General features: G+C 39.1%; 1 protein-coding gene across 2 annotated transcripts in view; it reads left to right on the top strand.

The window, feature by feature from the left end:
* LOC311258703 (guanine nucleotide-binding protein G(q) subunit alpha-like) overlaps positions 1-18,941 on the top strand; it is a 42,855-nt gene extending 23,914 nt beyond the window's left edge. Inside the window, exons 2-8 of one of the 2 annotated variants that reach the window (XM_084355231.1) lie at positions 1,861-2,045; positions 2,426-2,580; positions 4,527-4,655; positions 5,239-5,367; positions 9,384-9,513; positions 12,958-13,111; positions 14,300-18,941. In XM_084355231.1, the coding sequence (XP_084211357.1) occupies positions 1,861-2,045; positions 2,426-2,580; positions 4,527-4,655; positions 5,239-5,367; positions 9,384-9,513; positions 12,958-13,111; positions 14,300-14,490 (1,073 nt within the window). In that variant the 3' untranslated portion in view covers positions 14,491-18,941. The remainder of the gene's footprint in view (positions 1-1,860; positions 2,046-2,425; positions 2,581-4,526; positions 4,656-5,238; positions 5,368-9,383; positions 9,514-12,957; positions 13,112-14,299) is intronic. The other variant, XM_084355230.1, reaches the window with a different exon arrangement.
* Positions 18,942-19,495: the final 554 nt, after the last annotated feature.

Genomic DNA, 19,495 nt, shown 5'->3' with positions numbered 1-19,495 from the left:
GGAGGATTGCTCTGGAGAGAGAGCTGCATGGTGAAACTGGAGGTTCATTTTGGGTTTACCCGCTACCTGCCTCGTCTTTTGAATGTTCCTCTTTGGTTGATAACCACAGTGTAAGAAACACACCGATGTTTTCATCCTGACTCTGGCGTCACATCACCAGGCCTAGAGAAGTCCTTTACTCACTGAATATGTCTATATACACAGAACCTGCTATAATAGTTGGTGTATAAAAGGAAACTGTGGGGTTCTGCGTATTTCTTTCTTTGCATGTGCAAGCAAGTTTCCTTCTCAATGACTTGGTCTTTCTGTGTGTTTATGCACATGTGCATATGCATGGTCACTGTGATACAAAATTGGAGGAGTGAACTCAGTTTACCCGAGCTGAGGTGAGCCGTACAGCCATCATGTGGTTACTCTGGGCTGCTCCACTTAGCCAGACTGTCAGTGGAGCCTCTGCAGTAACCACGGCCAAAACAATGATTACATTGCATTGTTACATTTCACATCTCAGAACACTTGAACCAAGATGACAAGAGACAATGGCTAGACCATGATTAAGCCCAGAAACATTTGTCAATGTGTATTTTAGACTTTGTTTAAATTCTTATCAAGTTATGTAAATCTCATGTCTTTGAATACACATACAGAGTTTGGGGAGATTTTTACTGTTTTAATGGAATGATAAGGTCAATTAACAATAAAGAAGTATTTCACCACTAGAAAGAATGCCCTTGCATAAAATTGGGCTGGTTATGCAGAAGGAAGAGGCAAATATTTTTGAAATTGGTGCTACATGACAACATGAAAACTACAACAGCCAGAATGCACCGCAACCGACCAATAAAAACTCCCGCTCATTGATGACGTACTGTGAGTTGGGCAGTGCTTGGAAACAAGAAACAGTATGACAGCCAGCTGGTAACGAATGATATCATATTACAGCTCAACAATACACTAAAATATTTTTTTGAAAACATTTTAGGTGACAAATAGACAATGGAAAGGATTAGGGTTCATATTTCATCAACGCTGCCTTGTTTTACAGTTTGATTGGAGTTTTTTCTACCTTCATTTTCATAGTACAGAAACAATAAGACAGTCACCACTTCCAGTCCACGATCGTTTCTCTATTGCTGCTAAACAGTACAGTACAGTTCAGTCAGTTCAGCTAAAACACAGGGACTGAGTTGGCATTGAGGTCTTGACCACTGCCGGGGGGGCATGATGGTGCTGATTCCTTCACAGCCCTGTGTATCAGCAGCAGGGTGTAGGTGGACAGACGGGGTCAGTCTGTTGCAAAGATCGACCACTTTATTACCACAGAAATTTGAGTTGTATAAAAGAGCTTTAATTTGTCAAAGTTATAGTTTTGTGTTTTTGCCTTTTTTACTTTATGGTTTAGTTTGCTTTTAGAGCAGCAGAAATGCATTTGCTGACGACATTAATGTGAAAGAACTACCATATTATACTGTCAATTGTACTTGGATGGATGGATTGCAGCTTGTAATCAGTTGTTGTAGTGGTAGTGACCCATTTTTCAAACAAATGTTTGAATTAATTACTGTCATACTTGTATGTACATGTACTTATACTACTGTTTATTTCTATCACTGTTTGCTCTATTTAGCAGTTTTCACATTACACACTTTAATATTATTACATCCTATTTATCAACACACAAGAACTATCACCACGTCTGATTTTATTTTCGTATTTTCTTTCCAGTTCTAGGTAATCACTGTAGGATACCATAATGTTCTGCTTGTCCGCAGCTGGATCTCTTCACACCATCAGTAATCTTATGTATTCTCATTTTTCAGTTCTCGTCTAACCTTCTGTTTCATCTTGTTTTCCTTTAAGGCACTGGAGAGAGTGGAAAGAGCACCTTCATCAAGCAGATGAGAATAATCCATGGGTCAGGCTACACAGATGAGGATAAGAAGGGCTTCACCAAACTGGTCTACCAGAACATCTTCACCTCAATGCAGTCCATGATCCGTGCCACTGAGACCCTCAAAATCCCATTCAAGTATGAACAGAACAAGGTGCGTACCAGAATAAAAATATTGTTGTTATTGCAGTGCATATCAAGTTAGGGACTTGGTCCAAAATGAACTTGGCAGAACTGGTGAGGCAGGCAGCTCAGGACTACATTAGCCTCTAGTACAATGTAGCATACTGCACCTGATTTGCTTCATTATAGGTAATGTGCCCGCCAGATTTTGAAAGAAGAATGCATGGATTAAAAAATATGAAACTCTGAACTCGAAAAAGAAACCACCCATCAACACCTACTTAGAGATTTGGATCCTGTAACTGCTGAATTTCAATTGCTAATTTAACTTTGCATAAAATCCACATCTACCTAATTCATATGTTGATGTTAAAAATGTATTTTTTGTGCTTTGTTCTTTCGTTCTACCAGAATAATGCCCAAGTGGTGCGTGAGGTGGACGTGGAGAAGATTTCATCATTCGATCAGCCGTACATTGGTGCGATAAAGATGCTGTGGGCTGACCCTGGCATCCAGGAGGCCTACGATCGCAGGAGAGAGTACCAGCTCTCCGATTCGACCAAATAGTATGTCTGCAATGCATTAATCTACTGGGATGATTGATTATTTACTTTATATGTACAAATGGAGAAGCAGTATCGCTGTGCAACTGTGACCTCCAAGAATATCCACTGCAATATGATGAAATTAGTAAATATCAGTTGCCATAGTAAAGACATGAATGATGAAATCACAGATGCATTAATAATGTTAATAGCCCTTTTTTCAGCAGTTTTAAATCTGTGTTAACATCCATTCGACGAGAGGAAGGGAAGAGAGTTGAGGCAGATGGGGAGAGTTGGGAAAAGGAAGAAATGTTGGCAGTTTTATAAACGACTGCTAATAATATCAGGGCTAATTCCAACCTGCATTAATCTATTTCAGAATAATATGTCTCCTTTATAAAGTTGAGGAATTAAAGCTTATGCATAGATGGTTTTGTGAATACTTATTATTTTTCTTATGAGCTCCTGGTAACTAAAACAGGGTTTCTGCAGATCCTTAATTCTAAAATCCAACAATCTGAATTTTAGGCCTTACAATGTCTTAAAATTAGGGATGCGCGATATATATTGGACCGACAAAATATTGGCTGATAATAGGGCTGCAGCTATCGAATATTTTAATAATCGAGTACTCTAGGGCTGAAACGATTCCTCGAGTAATTCGAGTACCTCGAATACAAAAAATGGTCCGAGGATTTTTTTCTGCCTCGAGGAATCGTTAATTTAATTGTAGTTCAAGCGGCCGCACGGACTACTTTCAATGTGGCACAACGTGCTTACGTCACGTACGCAAGGGAAGACCGGGGAAGAAAGGAGGAGGAGGAGGAAGCGGACGACAGGTGTTTGACTGAGGGAGCGGGAAAATGGCAGAGGCGAGGAGAAATAGCGACGATGAAACAGAAGAAAAAGGCGATAAAAAAAGACAGAAAATGTCGAAAGTGTGGGAGCATTTCCGACTGAAAAGAAAGGAGAACACCGTGACGTGTATTCGTTGTAACACGGCCCTTGCATACCACAACAGCAGGCCGTGTAATAATGGAAGATATACATTATTAGCTGTAGGCTGATAATGAAATTATTAATTAAGTGCAGCATTGATCTCGAATTAATTATATCGTTATCTCGAGAAAATTATCCCATTATCTCGGGAAAACGGCAGTTGTTATTTCGAGATAATAACTTGAGATCTCGGGAAAACAAATGAAATTAACTCGTTATCACAGGAAAACGGAGGAAATAAAATCTATGAATGCATGGCCCTTTAGGGCTTCCGTACTAAATCACAATTCACAATATATCTTGATATTTTCAAGTCTCCTCAAAAGCACTTCATAAATGCTAGGACTGGGCGACATAATCAAATATTACAATGTATTTTACCAAATACCTCTGTATTGATATTGATGACTATTTGTTCTTTCTCTATTAACACAATGACATTTTTGATAAATAATCATCATTAATGTGAATATAATGACTAACTGGGTAAAAGAAAGTATTAAAACAAGAATAAGATTTCTGGTAAGTTAAGAAAAATGCATCAATTTACTGTGATGCAGCCTTTAAAACCAGGAAAAGACAACACTCATCTATACTATACTACACTATAACCAGAATCTAAGACGATATATAGTCTGATATCACGATAACTACAAACTAATATATTGCCCAGCCCTAATAGGAAGTCAGAAAAACCTAATGCTCAATATTGTACTGTATTCACATCAGGAGCATCACAAAAAAAATTTATTAAATTACTTTGAAAGTATTTCTCAGAATGCGTTTATGAAGTTCTTAAAATGTCTTGCAGAAACCCTGTGTTATCATAATTATTTGAATGTTTTGTAATTATATGTTAGTGACTGTTTTTTGTATATACGTGTCCATGTGGTCTCCTGCTGTTGAGACTGGTGGTTTGCCTACATGTACTGTACATCTCTTGTCATATGTCCCCTCCCCCTCCACAGTTACCTTAATGATGTAGAACGAATAGGAACGCAGGGGTACGTGCCCACTCAGCAGGATGTGCTGCGGGTCCGAGTGCCCACCACCGGCATCATTGAGTACCCATTTGACCTGGAGAATATTATCTTCAGGTACTGGTGTCAAGTGCTGCCGATGATGTCACTGGTTGGCTTGCTGCCGGACAGTTGGTCAGCCAGTTGGAAACCGTCGACACCGCTTTCGCCATCTACCCTGTGCTGCACAGCGTGGCTCAGCACTTTAACACATCCCTGATGGTACACTCTCAAAGACTGGCCTCAGACCGAGCCTCAAACCTCCTTCCTGTCAAGTCTCACCAGAGAAGCAGTCATTTCTATTTTCACCGAGGCAGTCAGTGTTGGCCTCTTGAGTGCTAAATAATCTTTTTGGAGTCAAGTTAAAGGTTTTGCTCCCCTTAACCTTTTCTGGGAGCAGTTTGAGGGGGAGCAGAGAATGAAATTGAGGAATGTTTTGTCTTTGGGAGCTGCCATCAAGGATGAAGCTAAATTCCTGAGAAAATTTTGGGGTAGAGGTACAAAACGTCACCTAATCCCCTCATAACTCTTGGGAATGGTTTTCTGTGGTTACATCTGGACTGATCCACTTGCTTTTGGAGGGGGTGCGCTGTATCTGCTGTTATGCTTCACTTTCTCTTTCCTCCCTTTCTCTGTCTTTTGTTGTCCTTCTTGTCTCTAGCTATCTAAGCGATCTGGATCGTATTGCTGAATCGTCCTATCTGCCAACCCAACAGGATGTGCTTAGGGTTCGAATCCCAACCACTGGGATCATAGAATACCCTTTCGACTTGCAAAGCATCATTTTCAGGTAGAAGAAGAATAACACTACTTTTACTAACCCCACTTTTGTACCCTACTAGTAGTCTGTTCTCATTTTAAAATCTAAAAGTCCATCTTAATGTACCTACAACATGTTTTGTGTCCCCATTTTGTCTGAATGCGTCCATAGTCCATTCTGCTATTAGCAGTACGTTTCAGTACATGTGCAATGTTACCGTAGATTAGTACTAGAGCATCAATCAGTCAGTTAGACGATGTCTAGTTTGTATTCCGTTTGCAATAACTTAATATAGCTGGGACACGGTATAAAGGGTGTGAACAGTGAACAGTGAGGCCAATATTGACCAGATAAAATGGTGCAGGATTACATGCACGCAAGCAGGCAATTTGAATCCAGTGCAGAAATGGCAGACTTTAGCCACTAATGGGGGGAAAAAACTACTAAATTTAGAAGTAGTTACTGAATGTTAAAGAATTAAATGGCTACCGCAGAAAATTCAGGCCATACTAGACAATGGTATCAAAGATGGGGTTTGATTTCAGGAAAGCCTTTAAGGTCATATCTTAGACAGTTTTTCCAAGTTAATTCACCAGTATCAGAATTTACTGCTTTTTTCTTTATATGTTAGTAGACTGACTAACTTCAGGTTTTGGATTGTTCGTAGGAGAAAACAGACAATTTCATGACAAACCTTGTGATGGACAATTTTCAACTTTTTCTGACTATTTATAGACCAAACAGTTGATCTGTAGCATTAGGCTGGATTCACATTAGATCCGGCAGTGCGGTGAAAAGGCGCAGGTTGGTGCAGCAGTGTGGGAGTGTCACTCTATGGTCTGTGTCTGTGACGTGTTGGGAAGCCCCCCTGATCAGTTTGCCGAAAGATGAAGATGCTATATTGTAATGCTACTGGCATGCTGTGATCGTTTGTCCTCATCAACAAATTAAAAATAACAGTAAACAACCAGGATGCGAGGTAGATCATTACTGTGTGTTTTAAACTAAGGTACAAGACCAAACCAAAGTGTAAGTGAAACTTTCAGAAAAATGTTGTGCTCCATTGTTAGTATTTATCCATGCTAAATAATAGCCCCACTATTGACCCGTTCTTCTCTGCCTATGATCTCCGGTCATGCCTCTGCTGTTAGGGGTCTCTCAATCAAAACAATGAAAACGAAAGAACTTTGTTGGTTAAGTTGGTTAAGTAGTGTGCGTCTTGGGAGTTGTCTTCATTGTCAAAGAACCACCAACGCTGATAAAAATCTATCTATGTGACTCAGGCAGAATGGTTCACCGATGAGGAAATGTTTTGAAGTTTCATTCACGTTACATTGAGTCACGTTTGCCGACTCCCTTCCTCACTCTCTGATGTATCATTCAATGTTTCCCCAAAAGTTACAGTTACAATTTAATTGAGTATAATTGCAGATTTCATTTAGTTTGAACATTGTTGGAAACATTCAGGATAATGTAAGTACAAAGCTCAAAAGAATATGTAACATGGGTGTCATCGTTTTTCGTTGGTCTAGTTTTAATGTGGCAATGTTTAAGGAAGGAGATGTTGTGTTGACAGCTTTGAAAAAGGGGCACAAGACCAATGAAGAGATCTATAAATGGAGCTCCTCTATGGTGTTTAAGTAGTCTCAAAACCCCCACACATAAAATCCAGCCCGAGCTTCTACATATATCTATATTATTACCTAACAGCAATCCATAATTTGGCACAATAAAATGAAGCCTAGATGAAAGGGTAATTGTAAAATAAGAATGTTTAAATAATTATATATGGATGCCAAGTTTGCATGTTCAGGAACTGAGAGGCTCAAGAAGGCAGCATTTCTACATAATAATCCTTCCCAGTTTTTCTGCATTGCCCAGAGACACAGCCTCGAGGACTTGGCACAGAGATGGTCACCAAAAACGTAGAGCAGCTTCCCTTCCTCCTTCTCTTGCAAAAAAAAAAAAAAACCCAGAGAAGATGAGGAGATAGAGATGGACTCAGGGAACAAGAGCGATTACAGAAGAGTGCAAATCGATAGGAAGCCATCATGTCAGCCCCCTCCTACGCTTGGCAAGGCTAGAAATAACTCTGCTTGCAATGAGGTTGTGCTGAAGAGGTTCCCAGCAGCTCTGCTGCAGCTAGCAGATAGGCTCTACTCTGCCTGCCTGTGCTGCTGATGGTGAATCACTATATGCTCTCAATGACATCAGTCTTGTGTTAACAGACCGAAAATACAAATCTGAAGTAGGAATAATTGTGAGGTGTCTTATTGGGAAAAGAGCATTATTATTGTTGCTTCTTAATTTAGTGATTTATGAATATGTGTATATGCGTTATATGTTATATTCCTGTGGTTAAACATGGAGGATCAGACAGTCCACAGCCTGAAAGTCATGTACAGTAACAAGCACATGGGGGACTGTACTGCTTCTGCTTGCAGTTGGCAAGGCCTGAGCTACAACAAGGAAGCCTTTCATAGACAAACATCTCCATTAGGCTTGCTTCCTTCTCTTTTAATTGGCTTTTGAAGTCACAGAAAATGTCATTTTACTGGCTTATCCAGCATAGGAGAGCTTATCGTACTAAGTAGGTCACTCATCCTTGCTAAAGGAAAAAAGGAGGTCGTCTGATGCGTTTTATTTTAGGCCGGCTCTTGTGGAGGACTCCATTTATCAATGCCGTCCCTCTGTCTGGCAGACTCAGACAGCGAGTCTCACCTTTGTGATGTGTGATCAGAGTTTCAAAGTCCAGCTTTTGAATGATATTGGGTATTGGGTGACATTCACTTAACTGATGAGCACAGCCTGAGTTTGATTCAACATCTTTTAGTTTGTATTTTTAGTAGCAGCTCAAACAAACAATCTGACTGTGCCTTTTATTTTTTACACCTCTTCTGTTCGGGCAGCATTTGGTCTTCAGTCTAATTTAATTTAATTTAATTTATTTCCCTTTTTTTTTTTTTTAGAAAATTCATCCAAATAAAAACGGACGTTACAATGGAGCAAATGGAAAATCAGTTTATCCAAGAGTCAATCTGTGTGTCATACCCCAGAATCAAAACCCATATGTCATGCCTTTACAAACTCGTGTTTCATTTTTCTCGCAGTCTTCAATGTTTCTTGCTTGATTTTCCAATTCTTTAATATTCCATTTTTTACTCATCTTTGTTGCTTCAAACACTGCCTTTGTCCTCCTCCAATCACGACTTGTTGCTCCTCTCCTTTCCCTCACATATAACACCCTTTATAGGCACTTTTAAATATTACTACTACTTCCTATCTTCTTCATGGACACTCCAACATCTACTTTGCGGAGAAGGGAGTGAAGGCTGGCATTGTTTGTACACATACATACACTTCCTTGTAGTTATTTTGGTTCACCGTAGGGAAGGTTTCTCTGTCTGCTCTGTGATTCATGCTGCAGATTCTCGCCTCACGTTTCCTCTTATTATATTCTTGGTGCAAAAGGGGTGTTTGGCTTGAAGTACACTAGACTCATTAGATATTAAGTTGAAGTTTTGTACTAATGGTCAGACCACACTGGCCTTGTAAAATATTGTTTGGCCACCAGTGGATACAAAGCTTAGTGTAAATGAAAATGAAAAATGAGGCCACATTTTACAAGATGAATGCCTCTTTGCACTCATAAATTTTCTGTTTGAAAATTAATGGGAGGGCCAAGATTCTTGGCTGGTGGCTCATCCAAATTAGTTGAGGATTTCCTCTATTACAACATTTTCAATTAAATGTAATACATTATTATTATTGTTAATGTGGACCATGTGTATTTTGATTTTCTGTAGTTCAAGTTTAATTTGTTAGACACCCTGAGTAGTTCCAAAGATTTAATAAAAGTTAAATCCTTGAACTAATGATTGCAATGCATGCTTCGCCATGTGACACTAATTCTGAGGTTAAAACACCTGAACAATAAAGATAAAACTAATCTGAGTGATAGATTTAGAGCTAATTGTAGTATTTCTCTCTTTCATGATTCTTTCTGCCCTCTGTTTGGCGGCCCTTCCTCTCATCCCAACAATCAGGATGGTGGATGTGGGGGGTCAGAGGTCAGAGAGGAGGAAGTGGATCCACTGCTTTGAGAACGTCACCTCCATCATGTTTTTGGTGGCGCTCAGCGAGTACGACCAGGTCCTGGTGGAGTCAGACAACGAGGTGAGACAGAGACACAGAAATAGTTGTGATCTACTGAACTGTTGAACACACACGCGCACACACACACCAATATTTCACACACACTATTCACAACGAGGCTTTCGTATTTTAGCTTGCAAAAGACAAACTATTTGCAGGTTTTCTCTCTGGTTTGTGAGAAGATTATTTTGCTTCCATAACTTTAATTTAGAATTTAGCTTCTTCAGCAGCCTGTTTAATATCCTACACTTACATTACAAACACTCACATGAATTGGACTCATGAACAGTTAAAGCAGCACTGCTCAATATTGTTGCATTGACAATGGATCAAATGACAGAGTGTCATTTAAAAGGTGACAACCCGACTCTACAGTTCCCCTCAGCTATTTCAGGAGTTGAAGCAAGTTTCAGCTCATTGTTTTGTTTTTTACAGTCTGCAGCTTCATCCTCAATGCTCTCATCAACCTAATCTCCAGCAGCAGCGGGCAGCTGTTTTTAGTGACAAAGCTCAGATAAAACCCGCTTTACATCAGCATCAACTGCTCAGCACTGAACAGCTGACTAAGGAGTTAGATGATTCTCTCAGAAGTTGGTCATGGCCAAAATGTACATAAACACAGAATAAATAATGGACCTAATGTATATTGGGTGAGTGGCCACAAACACGACTTAAAATAAATGCTGAAGTTGGTTTCTGTTTGCTTACACATTTACCATATCAACTTTACAAGTTCATAATATATAAATGTTATGTTCACAGTTTGCTGTACTCTCAACATAAATCAATTAATACAGGTCAAAAGCAACCTTACCTGTAATGTCAGGTCATGGTCTCACAGCAACTTGGGTGTTAATGATTTGCCATTAATTGAGTAATCGCCGTTAACAATTCAACTGACTAAAAATGTATTAACAGACAATCAGAGATGGGCACAGATGCATCAAAATATATCTTAATACAAATAGAGATGTGAGATAATGTATTTAATTAAAATTAATTGAATAATTAAAAATAATTTGTAATTAAAGAATACAAAAAGACGTTCTCTACAAACTAATATTATTGTATTTTAGTAGCCTCAATATGGGTTGGAGTTTGTTGAGCCAGCTGTGGAAAAGCAACAGACAGACAATTAGAATGAAGTTGTTTTTGTGTTACTTAGTTGATCATTCAAGTAACTTGGTGTTTATTTTCTCTGTTCTTTTAACTCTTATGTAGCCTCCTCTGATTCTGCATCAAACGTAGATCAAGTCAGTGGCTAAAACTGTTTTCTAATGGAAGAACATCCAACATATTTCACATATTATTAGTGATTAAACAATAATCATTTGTTTTGGCCACTCGACTATCAATCAAAGGAATTGCTTAGAATTTTACACCAACCATTAAGTAATTAAAAAGCACTTTTTATTAATGTATTCTATTAAACTACCCTATGGCATAGTCATAGAAAGTTTTTTTTCTTGCATGTACACACACACACACACACACACACACACACAGAGTTATGCTTATTGGTGAATCTCTCATAAACAACAGAAAAGAGGTCTTGTATCTCTTCACTGCAGATATTTTATTTGAACATGTCGTCAGCTCTGACTCTCCTCTGTTCAGATAGAATTATCGCTAATAAAGCTAATGTGATCAGCCGCTGCATGCCCTCTGCTCCTCTCCTGACAACAAACCCTTTCTCTGACCTGATCATATGACATCTGGGTTTCATTAACCAGACCCAGCTGCCAGCTTGACTCACTATATCTGCTGTACATCGCTACTACAGTTTACCAGGGTCGGTGTTTGTTAACTGCACACACATACTGTACTTTGTCTTCAGCAGGCCTGCTCAGGTGTCGGGCCTTATTGAGCACACAGGGACAGGAATATGTTTTTATTTTTGTAGGTTGCTGTTTATTTGCTTTTCCTGCTTGTAATGCATACATGGTCACAGCTAGTAGGCCACACTGGACAATCTTGATGCTGTTACTGAGCTCTGATTGACGGCTGAGACGAGGCTGGGCGGCGTTTAGGCACCACAGTCTGAAGAGATTATCCTGTCGTGTTGACAGGCTCAAGACCGAGACTTTGACCCTTCAGACCAGCCAGAGCCTGACTAGATTGTTTTCAAACATCTTTGATTTCATCAGGTCAAATCTGGCCGGGATCATAGTATGACTTGTCGAGACTAAACTGTGGGAGTGATACTTGCAAGGAGCTTAGATTAGAAAGAGGAAGAGGAGTTGTGTTTGTCAGCAGCTATTAGCTTTTGTTTGTTTTTTTTGTTTTCTAGACAGTTTTGTTTGGAGGAATAAATCTAATATGTGCCTTGATCAATTAACATTTGTCAAAACAACTACAAAAATTACACAAATGACTATCTTAAATGTCCCCTGGCGGTTTCTCATACTACAATTCCCTGTCTTTACTGTAAAAACTGGATTAATTGCTGCACCATGATGCTGTCCAGCTACAGTCCATCACTATTAGCAAGCTAATGTTTTGTCTCAGAAAAGGCACTCGACGAATGTAAACACACAGGGTCCAAATATAACCTAACATTGTCTTCTTTGTGCATTCATGAAGGGTTAGAAGAAACAATGGCGCACTGACTATTGATCACAGCTAAGCCATGCTAGCAATGTTGGCAACCATACAATCATAACAAGTACCATTGCAGGTTTGGGTAAATAAAAACTCTGTTAACTACTGTTTTCTTCCTTCATGGATGTGTCTTTGAAAGGAAACTGAATGTTTGTTTCATTTAACTGCATTTTATTCTCCTCAGTAGAATCTTTGCTGGCAACTGGATAATTTTTTTCAGTTTATTATTGAATTGGGTCTTCTTATGGCACGAATCCAGAGACCATTTTGCCCTTCTATCCAAACAGAGGGACAACAATGTTGTCCATAGTGAAGTTAACTGCACTAGAATTCACTCGGTTCTTTTGATCATTGCAATAAGCTCCGTCCAGCTAAATCTTCAAAGTTTCATCCCACATAGAAAGAGCTTAAACCGTTAATAAAGACTAAATGGCTGAAAACAAGGAAGTAAGGGCTGTACTTTTTCACATTCACAGACTATTCACTGGCATAATATAACTGGCAGGCACTTTCTAGCACTGCTCTGGCTGTGTTTCAGAGGCACAAACACAAAGGCCTGTAGTGTTTGGGCTTCTAATTGAATATTAGCCTCAAAACTTTCAGAGATAATCCTGAAAAACAAAATTTTCCTGGAATACTGATATTAAGTGTAGCATCTGTCTATATTCCAGATATAATAAAACCAAGGTTTGATAATTGCATTCATAGTGAAGAGTGAATTAAGCAGAATTAGAGAATCAGAAGAAGTCTTGTGTTTTTAATATATCCTAAAGTTGTGTTTATTTTCCTCTGCTCTCTCTCTCTCTCTCTGTCTCTGTCTCTGTCTCTCTCTCTCTGTCTCTCTCTCTGTCTTGCCCTTGTTAGAATCGTATGGAGGAGAGTAAAGCTCTGTTCAGGACCATCATCACATATCCCTGGTTCCAGAACTCCTCCGTCATCCTCTTCCTCAACAAGAAAGACCTGCTGGAGGAGAAGATCATGTATTCACACCTGGTTGACTACTTTCCAGAGTTTGATGGTGAGTTTTTATTTACTTATTTGCTTTTTGGCCCTTCTTCTTTATCAGATTTAGTCTATCACTTTTGGCCAGTGTAGTTTGCTGAGCCTCAGTAGTGAATTCAATTCCAGGATTTAATTATTTCAATATCCATAGAGGTTGAGCCATCGGTCAAGTTCTGCAAGAGAACTCACTTTTAGCCAGTAACTTGACTGTGTCTTAATGCCCTTTATCAGTGTAAGCATCAAAGTAGCTGCTTGCTATCTTAACAGTGAAAGGAGCTGTGCCATCATTTGCACACATCAGGGTTTTTTTTTTCAATCTCAAGCTATAATTTTATGTAGGAGGGAACCTTTCACTTATAATTTTAATTGTACAGTGACACCTTGTGGTTATCATTCTGTACTACAATGCAAACTAGTACATAACTGAACATGGCAGCACTTCCCCCTCTCATCAGTCGTCCAGAAGGGATTTTTATTTCAGTCTAATTGTTAAAGAGCGCTCATATTTTAAACCATACTTAGAAATACTGAAATTAATTATATATTATTTAAATTAATAATATTAAAATGACAAAAATGATCGATAAAGCTGAACAGCAGCTCACTACCTCTAGCTACATGGACAACATTTCTTCAATCCAATTGAAATAATTATGATCGAGATATTTTCATGGATGCTAAATAAAGTGATTCAATGAGATGTGCTTTTAAATAGCATATAACTTTTTCTGACAAGCACAAAGTGGAAGAAGAAAAACTTTTTTTTCAAACTTTATTGAGAAAATTAAATTATACACTGTTACACACATTTTGATGTGGACCCACATCATGTCCTGGGAACAGTATTCATGTTTCTTTTTTTTTTAGTGGATTCCTGCCTTGTTCATCTGTTCAACCACTTGTTGAACAACTCATTGTTTTTTAGGATTTTCAACAAGTTTCAACTTTCTTAAATGCTTTAAGGGCTCTAAAATGTTTTTCGGCCACAGACCAGTTCTGTTTTGCTGCCCTCATGTATCTGTCCCTCCAAGAAGCAACGTCACCTGATGTTAGCCCCAAGGGAGGCAAGCGTAATTATACAAAGGTTGTCACATAAGGCATTTTTATTCTGATTATTAGTGTAATGTAAGGGTTAATGTAAATGCTAATGATGCTAGTACGATGCTCTATGCAGGCTAAAAGTAATAATCTGTTCTCTTCCCAGGTCCCCAACGGGACGCCCAAGCGGGTCGGGAGTTCATCTTGAAGATGTTTGTGGACTTGAACCCAGACAGTGACAAGATCATCTACTCCCATTTCACGTGCGCCACTGACACGGAGAACATCCGCTTTGTCTTCGCAGCCGTCAAAGACACCATCCTGCAGCTCAACCTCAAAGAATACAACTTGGTGTGAAGAGTGAAACAGAAAGAGAGGGAGAGAGAGAGAGAGAGAGAGAGCGAGAAAGAAACCTGCAGCCCCACACACACACAATGCAGAGTCTAGAAACACACACATCTGCATGAAACACAGCATTAAGCATTACCACATACTTTACCAGACCAACACTATCCATGATCTGTCCCTACTGTCCAATTTGCTCCTGGTTGTTGGTTTGCCCTCTTTTTAAAAGAACGGCTTCCCGTTGTGTGGTTCCAATAATTCCCCCTCTTGTAGAAAAACACTCAAATACACTCCCTCCATTTCCCCCCCTCTCTTGTGATCTCGCACCGGGGCTCCTCTCGGTCCTCATGTCGCCCTGGGCTTGGCTCGGCTCACATTTCTCCTTTATTTACACTACATTATCACCAGTGCTTGTGTGTTTGAGGTGGGTAGAGGGCCTTCTCTTGGTAAGCTTTTATGGACAAAGGGCTCTCTCCCCTTCTTCTTATTTAACCCATGCATGCGATACACTACAGCATGAGGGCACGAGGCCAGGCCCTGGACTCTGCTCATCTGCGAAGGGTAACTAATTATGATGATAGGAATATATTATCAGGCAGTGCTGGGGTGCAGTGAGGTACTTCTTGGTTCCCCCGGGTCTTGAATTGTAATTTTGAATTTTTTTTGTTAACCCTGCCCCAAATCAGAGCACAAAAGCTCTGTTGAATGTAAATAAAGTTTTCGCGCTGCTCACAGAGATGTGAGGGCTCGGCGGAGATGTTGTCCTCTGTAGACTTTAATAATCTCAGCTATGTTAACTTCTTGGTTCTATTATGACTGCTATTGTTCTCCAATTAAAAATTGAAGATGACTACTCAAAGGAATGCAACGCTCCAGAAAGAATCGCAGTATGTTCCTTTTACACTGCTCCTCATTTTATACGATGCGAGACAACACTACTGGCAGTTGCATACTGTATCAACTCCCCTGTCATTTTGAATCACATTGCCAAATTAAAACCACCTAGTTTTTTTTCTGTAAATATAATTACGTTGCCAGTATCCTGTTCATCCCTCAAGTGGTTCAGATACTAACAAAATATATTTGGAAACTGGTATTGCCAAAATTCAGTGTTCTCTCGGGATGGATCTTTCAGATGTCGATGGCATAACAACTCACTTTGTGTGGCATTCCTTCATGCCGACCGTTGTCTGAATCACACATGTATTAGTACTGTGATTTATTTTATTTTTCTCTTGATGGTGAGAATAATAATCCTGGCAGACAATGATACCAGATTAGTCCAGTGCAGTCGTAGATGAAATAAAGCTTTTGCGCTGCCAGTTAGCTTAAGTCACACGTTGGTCTTGATCATCCATATGGCTTCTCTCTGTAATCAACTTTACTTTGCCATATTATTTGGCCAACATTTATTAAACTGTAATGGACAGCAAGAGAGGGTAAATAGTTCTTTTTTGTATGTCTAATTTATCAGACAGATCTACGTATTGTTGATACAGTAAATGAGACTTCCTCCCTAGTTTCAGCTCAAATGTTTTTCCAGCCGAGGAGACAGGAGGAGATTTTATACTGCTGTAAAATATCAAAACTATTTTATGGACAAGTGTTCTATCTTTCTAATGATACTTCATATATTTAGTTGTTGCAGTTCTGTTTTGAAATGCCTGACAATGGACAACACTGTTTCCATGTCAGGTTTGTGCTTTATGCAAATAGGAAAATGAAAACAGACAAAAAACTTAGTGGTTGAATATTTACTGTTCAAGGATGCTTGCATTTTTTTGTAACTTTTGAGGATATGTGTTGGCTATTGGTACCAATCCCATATCGTGTCTCTTGCCTGATAGTTGTTTAAATATTCCATTAAGCTGAAAGTTGATAGATGGCTATTTTTGTCTTCACAATGTAATTCAGGTAAGTTTTCATAACTTTTTCATCACAAGGGCTACTACTAGCAGCTTTGATAGAAATGAAAGGACTCTATGGATGGCATAGAGCAAAAGGTGCAATTAATTAACAAGGGGGGCTTTGAATCAAGAGTGTGTTGACATCCTGTTGAGGGTGATGGCCGCAGGTTCAGTGAGGGAGGAATGCAGCAGTCCACAGATGCCTACATGACACGCCTGAGGGAGGTCCGGTGGCTGTTTGGCTCTGTGATCACTATCTTTTTGCCTTTTAGAGGAGGAGAATGGCTAACGTCAAAAGAAGTTTTCCATGGTGCAATAGCACATTTTTACCACACTCTTATGAATTATGTTTTGATCTTGGCTTTATAATCCTTTCCACTATGTGGTTATGCACATTTGGCTTCTCACTGGTAGTGTTTCCTTGTTCGACTTTGGTATTGGCTGTGTTGGAGTCAGAAAAAAGGAGTGCTCGGGACAGTTTGACCTTTTTGTGCACATTGAAAGAGCTGGAGGGGTCAGAGCTAACATCAAAGAAAGTATTACAGATCCTGGCATACTCCCTTATCTTTAATTGTTTGCCAAAAGGTTTAATAGTCATATTTTTTGTAGAAAAGCATGATCTGTTAGTTATAGCAAATTTTAAGCCTTTCATGCACCCAGTGAGAGTAACCTCCTCACCTCTGGTGGAAGTGTGTACCATACGTTGATAAAGCCATTATTTTGTATGTTTAGACATTTAATAAGGAAAGGGACATATATTTGCATTAAGTGCCACACATTTCTTATGAGTTGAAACAATATTAGAGATGATGCAGAGTACTGGGTTCATCTTTGATGCTTCAACAAACATTTAAAGGCCTTTTTCTTGATCAGTTTGTCCCATGTATAGGATGGTGCTTTTCACACCGACTTGCTAACAGGAGATAATTTCGAGGGTGCCACAGCTCAGCACACTGTAATTTTTTTAATTAAGAGGTCATATATTGTGATAGATTAATAAATAAAGTAAGACTTTAAGTGAGCTTGTAAAGGAACATTGTGTTCTGGGTGTATTTGTGTTTTTAGCCTTCAGGAAGAACACTCTGAACTACCTGAACCGTGGCATACCACCTTAAGTGCAGGCGTGTGGTCTCTTTGGGCTGTTAGGACGATGATAAAATGGAAGTGGCCACTCCAGGATTCAGTGTTGCCGTGATGTCGTACTCTTTAAAAATCAGTTTTCACCTACATGTGACAATATGTGTACTTCATGCCTTGTCCTGTCAGCACCTCACACAGAAAAAGTCAATCGGCAGCACTGCCAGTGATCGGAGCCAACAACAGAGCTGGGTCTGTTATTTAAGGTCCTTCTACTTTTTTCTTCAGCATTCTGGAGAAGGTTTGTACGACAATCCCGTACAAAACACTGTACCAAACAAAATCAATCAGCCACAGAAAAGATATTTAAAAAGTAATTTGGACCTGACCCAGATCTCTGTGATAAAACTTTAGTTTGATCCACTTTTACAGGATGGTTTCTTTTTTCCACATGAAGCTTCTGTGTTAAGCCTCAGTATTAATGTATTTATTGAAAGACTTGCCAAGTGAAGGTACTGAAGAGGCCATTCTGATATTTTGGTGGTTATAGTAGAAAGTGAGTGAATGAATCTGCTGCGTGTTTACATGTCCGCCATTCTCCGCTCCCCCCCTGTACTTGATTGGACTGTGTTCTTTCCCTGGGTCGAAGGCACTGAAACTGCACCACTGCAATGGGCCTGCGTACATGCAACTTAGATGTCCGTTCAAGCGCGCTCGTTGGTACTCTGAGGTGTGTGTGCGTGTGTGTATGTATGTGTACACTTTTGATGGCTATTGCTTATGCTTGAGAACCATTCTTATTAGAGGGATGGACATACAGTGATATTAAAAGCTATCTTTGCATCTTTTTTTTTGTTTTTGTTTCTTTTTTAAGGTTGACACACCTTAACACGTGTATTTAGGACCACTTAAGATGACAGACTTTTTTAAAAGAGTTCAAATAAACTTTGTGTAGTGGTGTACAAATTGAAAGTAATGTATTTTTGTTTGATTTTTTTCTTCTTTTTTAAGTATACCAAATGTAAATTATGTACAATGAGTGTGCCAATCCCCTTTCTTTGTAAAGCCAGATTCTTAACAAGTGCCAATGTTGTGAAAAATCAGAGGGCCTGTGAATTTCATGGTCCAGTTTTTAAAACAAATAAACACTTAAGTATGTGATTAATTAACTTAAAAAAGGACAATTTTATTCTATATTTAAGATTAATAATGAACTGCTGTTTTTAAGATAAATGTCATTTTAATTGCATGTGTTTGTCAGGTTGGGGAGGGAGTGGGTGGGTGAGATACTGTATTCATGCAACGCCCTCATGAAAAGGGTCCTAATGGTTATTGATTTACAGTATTTTAGCCATATTTCTCTTTTGTATGTTTCATTTCAACCACTGTTGCCTGAACCTCATTCAAACATGAAAATGATTTTCATAGCCTTCTCCTTTAAATGTTTTAAATTGGAATAAAATATGTTCCTATACTCTCTTATTGCATCTTTGTACATTTTCTTTGGCAACTACAAGCTGTATATACTGTAAATTCACTCACTCACTCATCTACTCACCCTCAAGCTGATGGAAAGTCAGGTGAAGTTTCATGGACAACAAAACATTTCTGGAGCTTCACAGCAAAACAGCTACTAATATAGATGGAGATTTGTTTTAAAACTTAATTATTTTAATCATAAAATAAATAAAAACATAAAATAGCTCCATACAGCTCGTCCGGCATAATCCAAGTCTCTTGAAGGCTCGAGATCCCAGATGGATTTGAAAAGACGTTATTTACACCCTGAACGTGTGCTGGCGAGCTTGTGCACACACTTCAGACTGGGTACACAATATGCTTTTGGCTTAACCGATTTCGGCTTAAAAGGTTGTAAATAACGTCTTTTCAAATCAGTTTTCCATCCAAGGGCTTCCAGAGACTTGGATTACACCGGACGAGCTGTAAGGAGCCATTTTATGTTTTTCTTTTGGGGCTTTTTTCTGCATTTAAAAACTAGTCCCCATCTACTTCAATTGTTCAGGAGAATGCTG

The sequence above is a fragment of the Pagrus pagrus genome, assembly GCF_965226575.1.
Source record: "Pagrus pagrus genome assembly, chromosome: 6".
Lineage (NCBI taxonomy): Eukaryota > Metazoa > Chordata > Actinopteri > Spariformes > Sparidae > Pagrus > Pagrus pagrus.
This window is presented reverse-complemented; position numbering and strand designations above follow the sequence as displayed.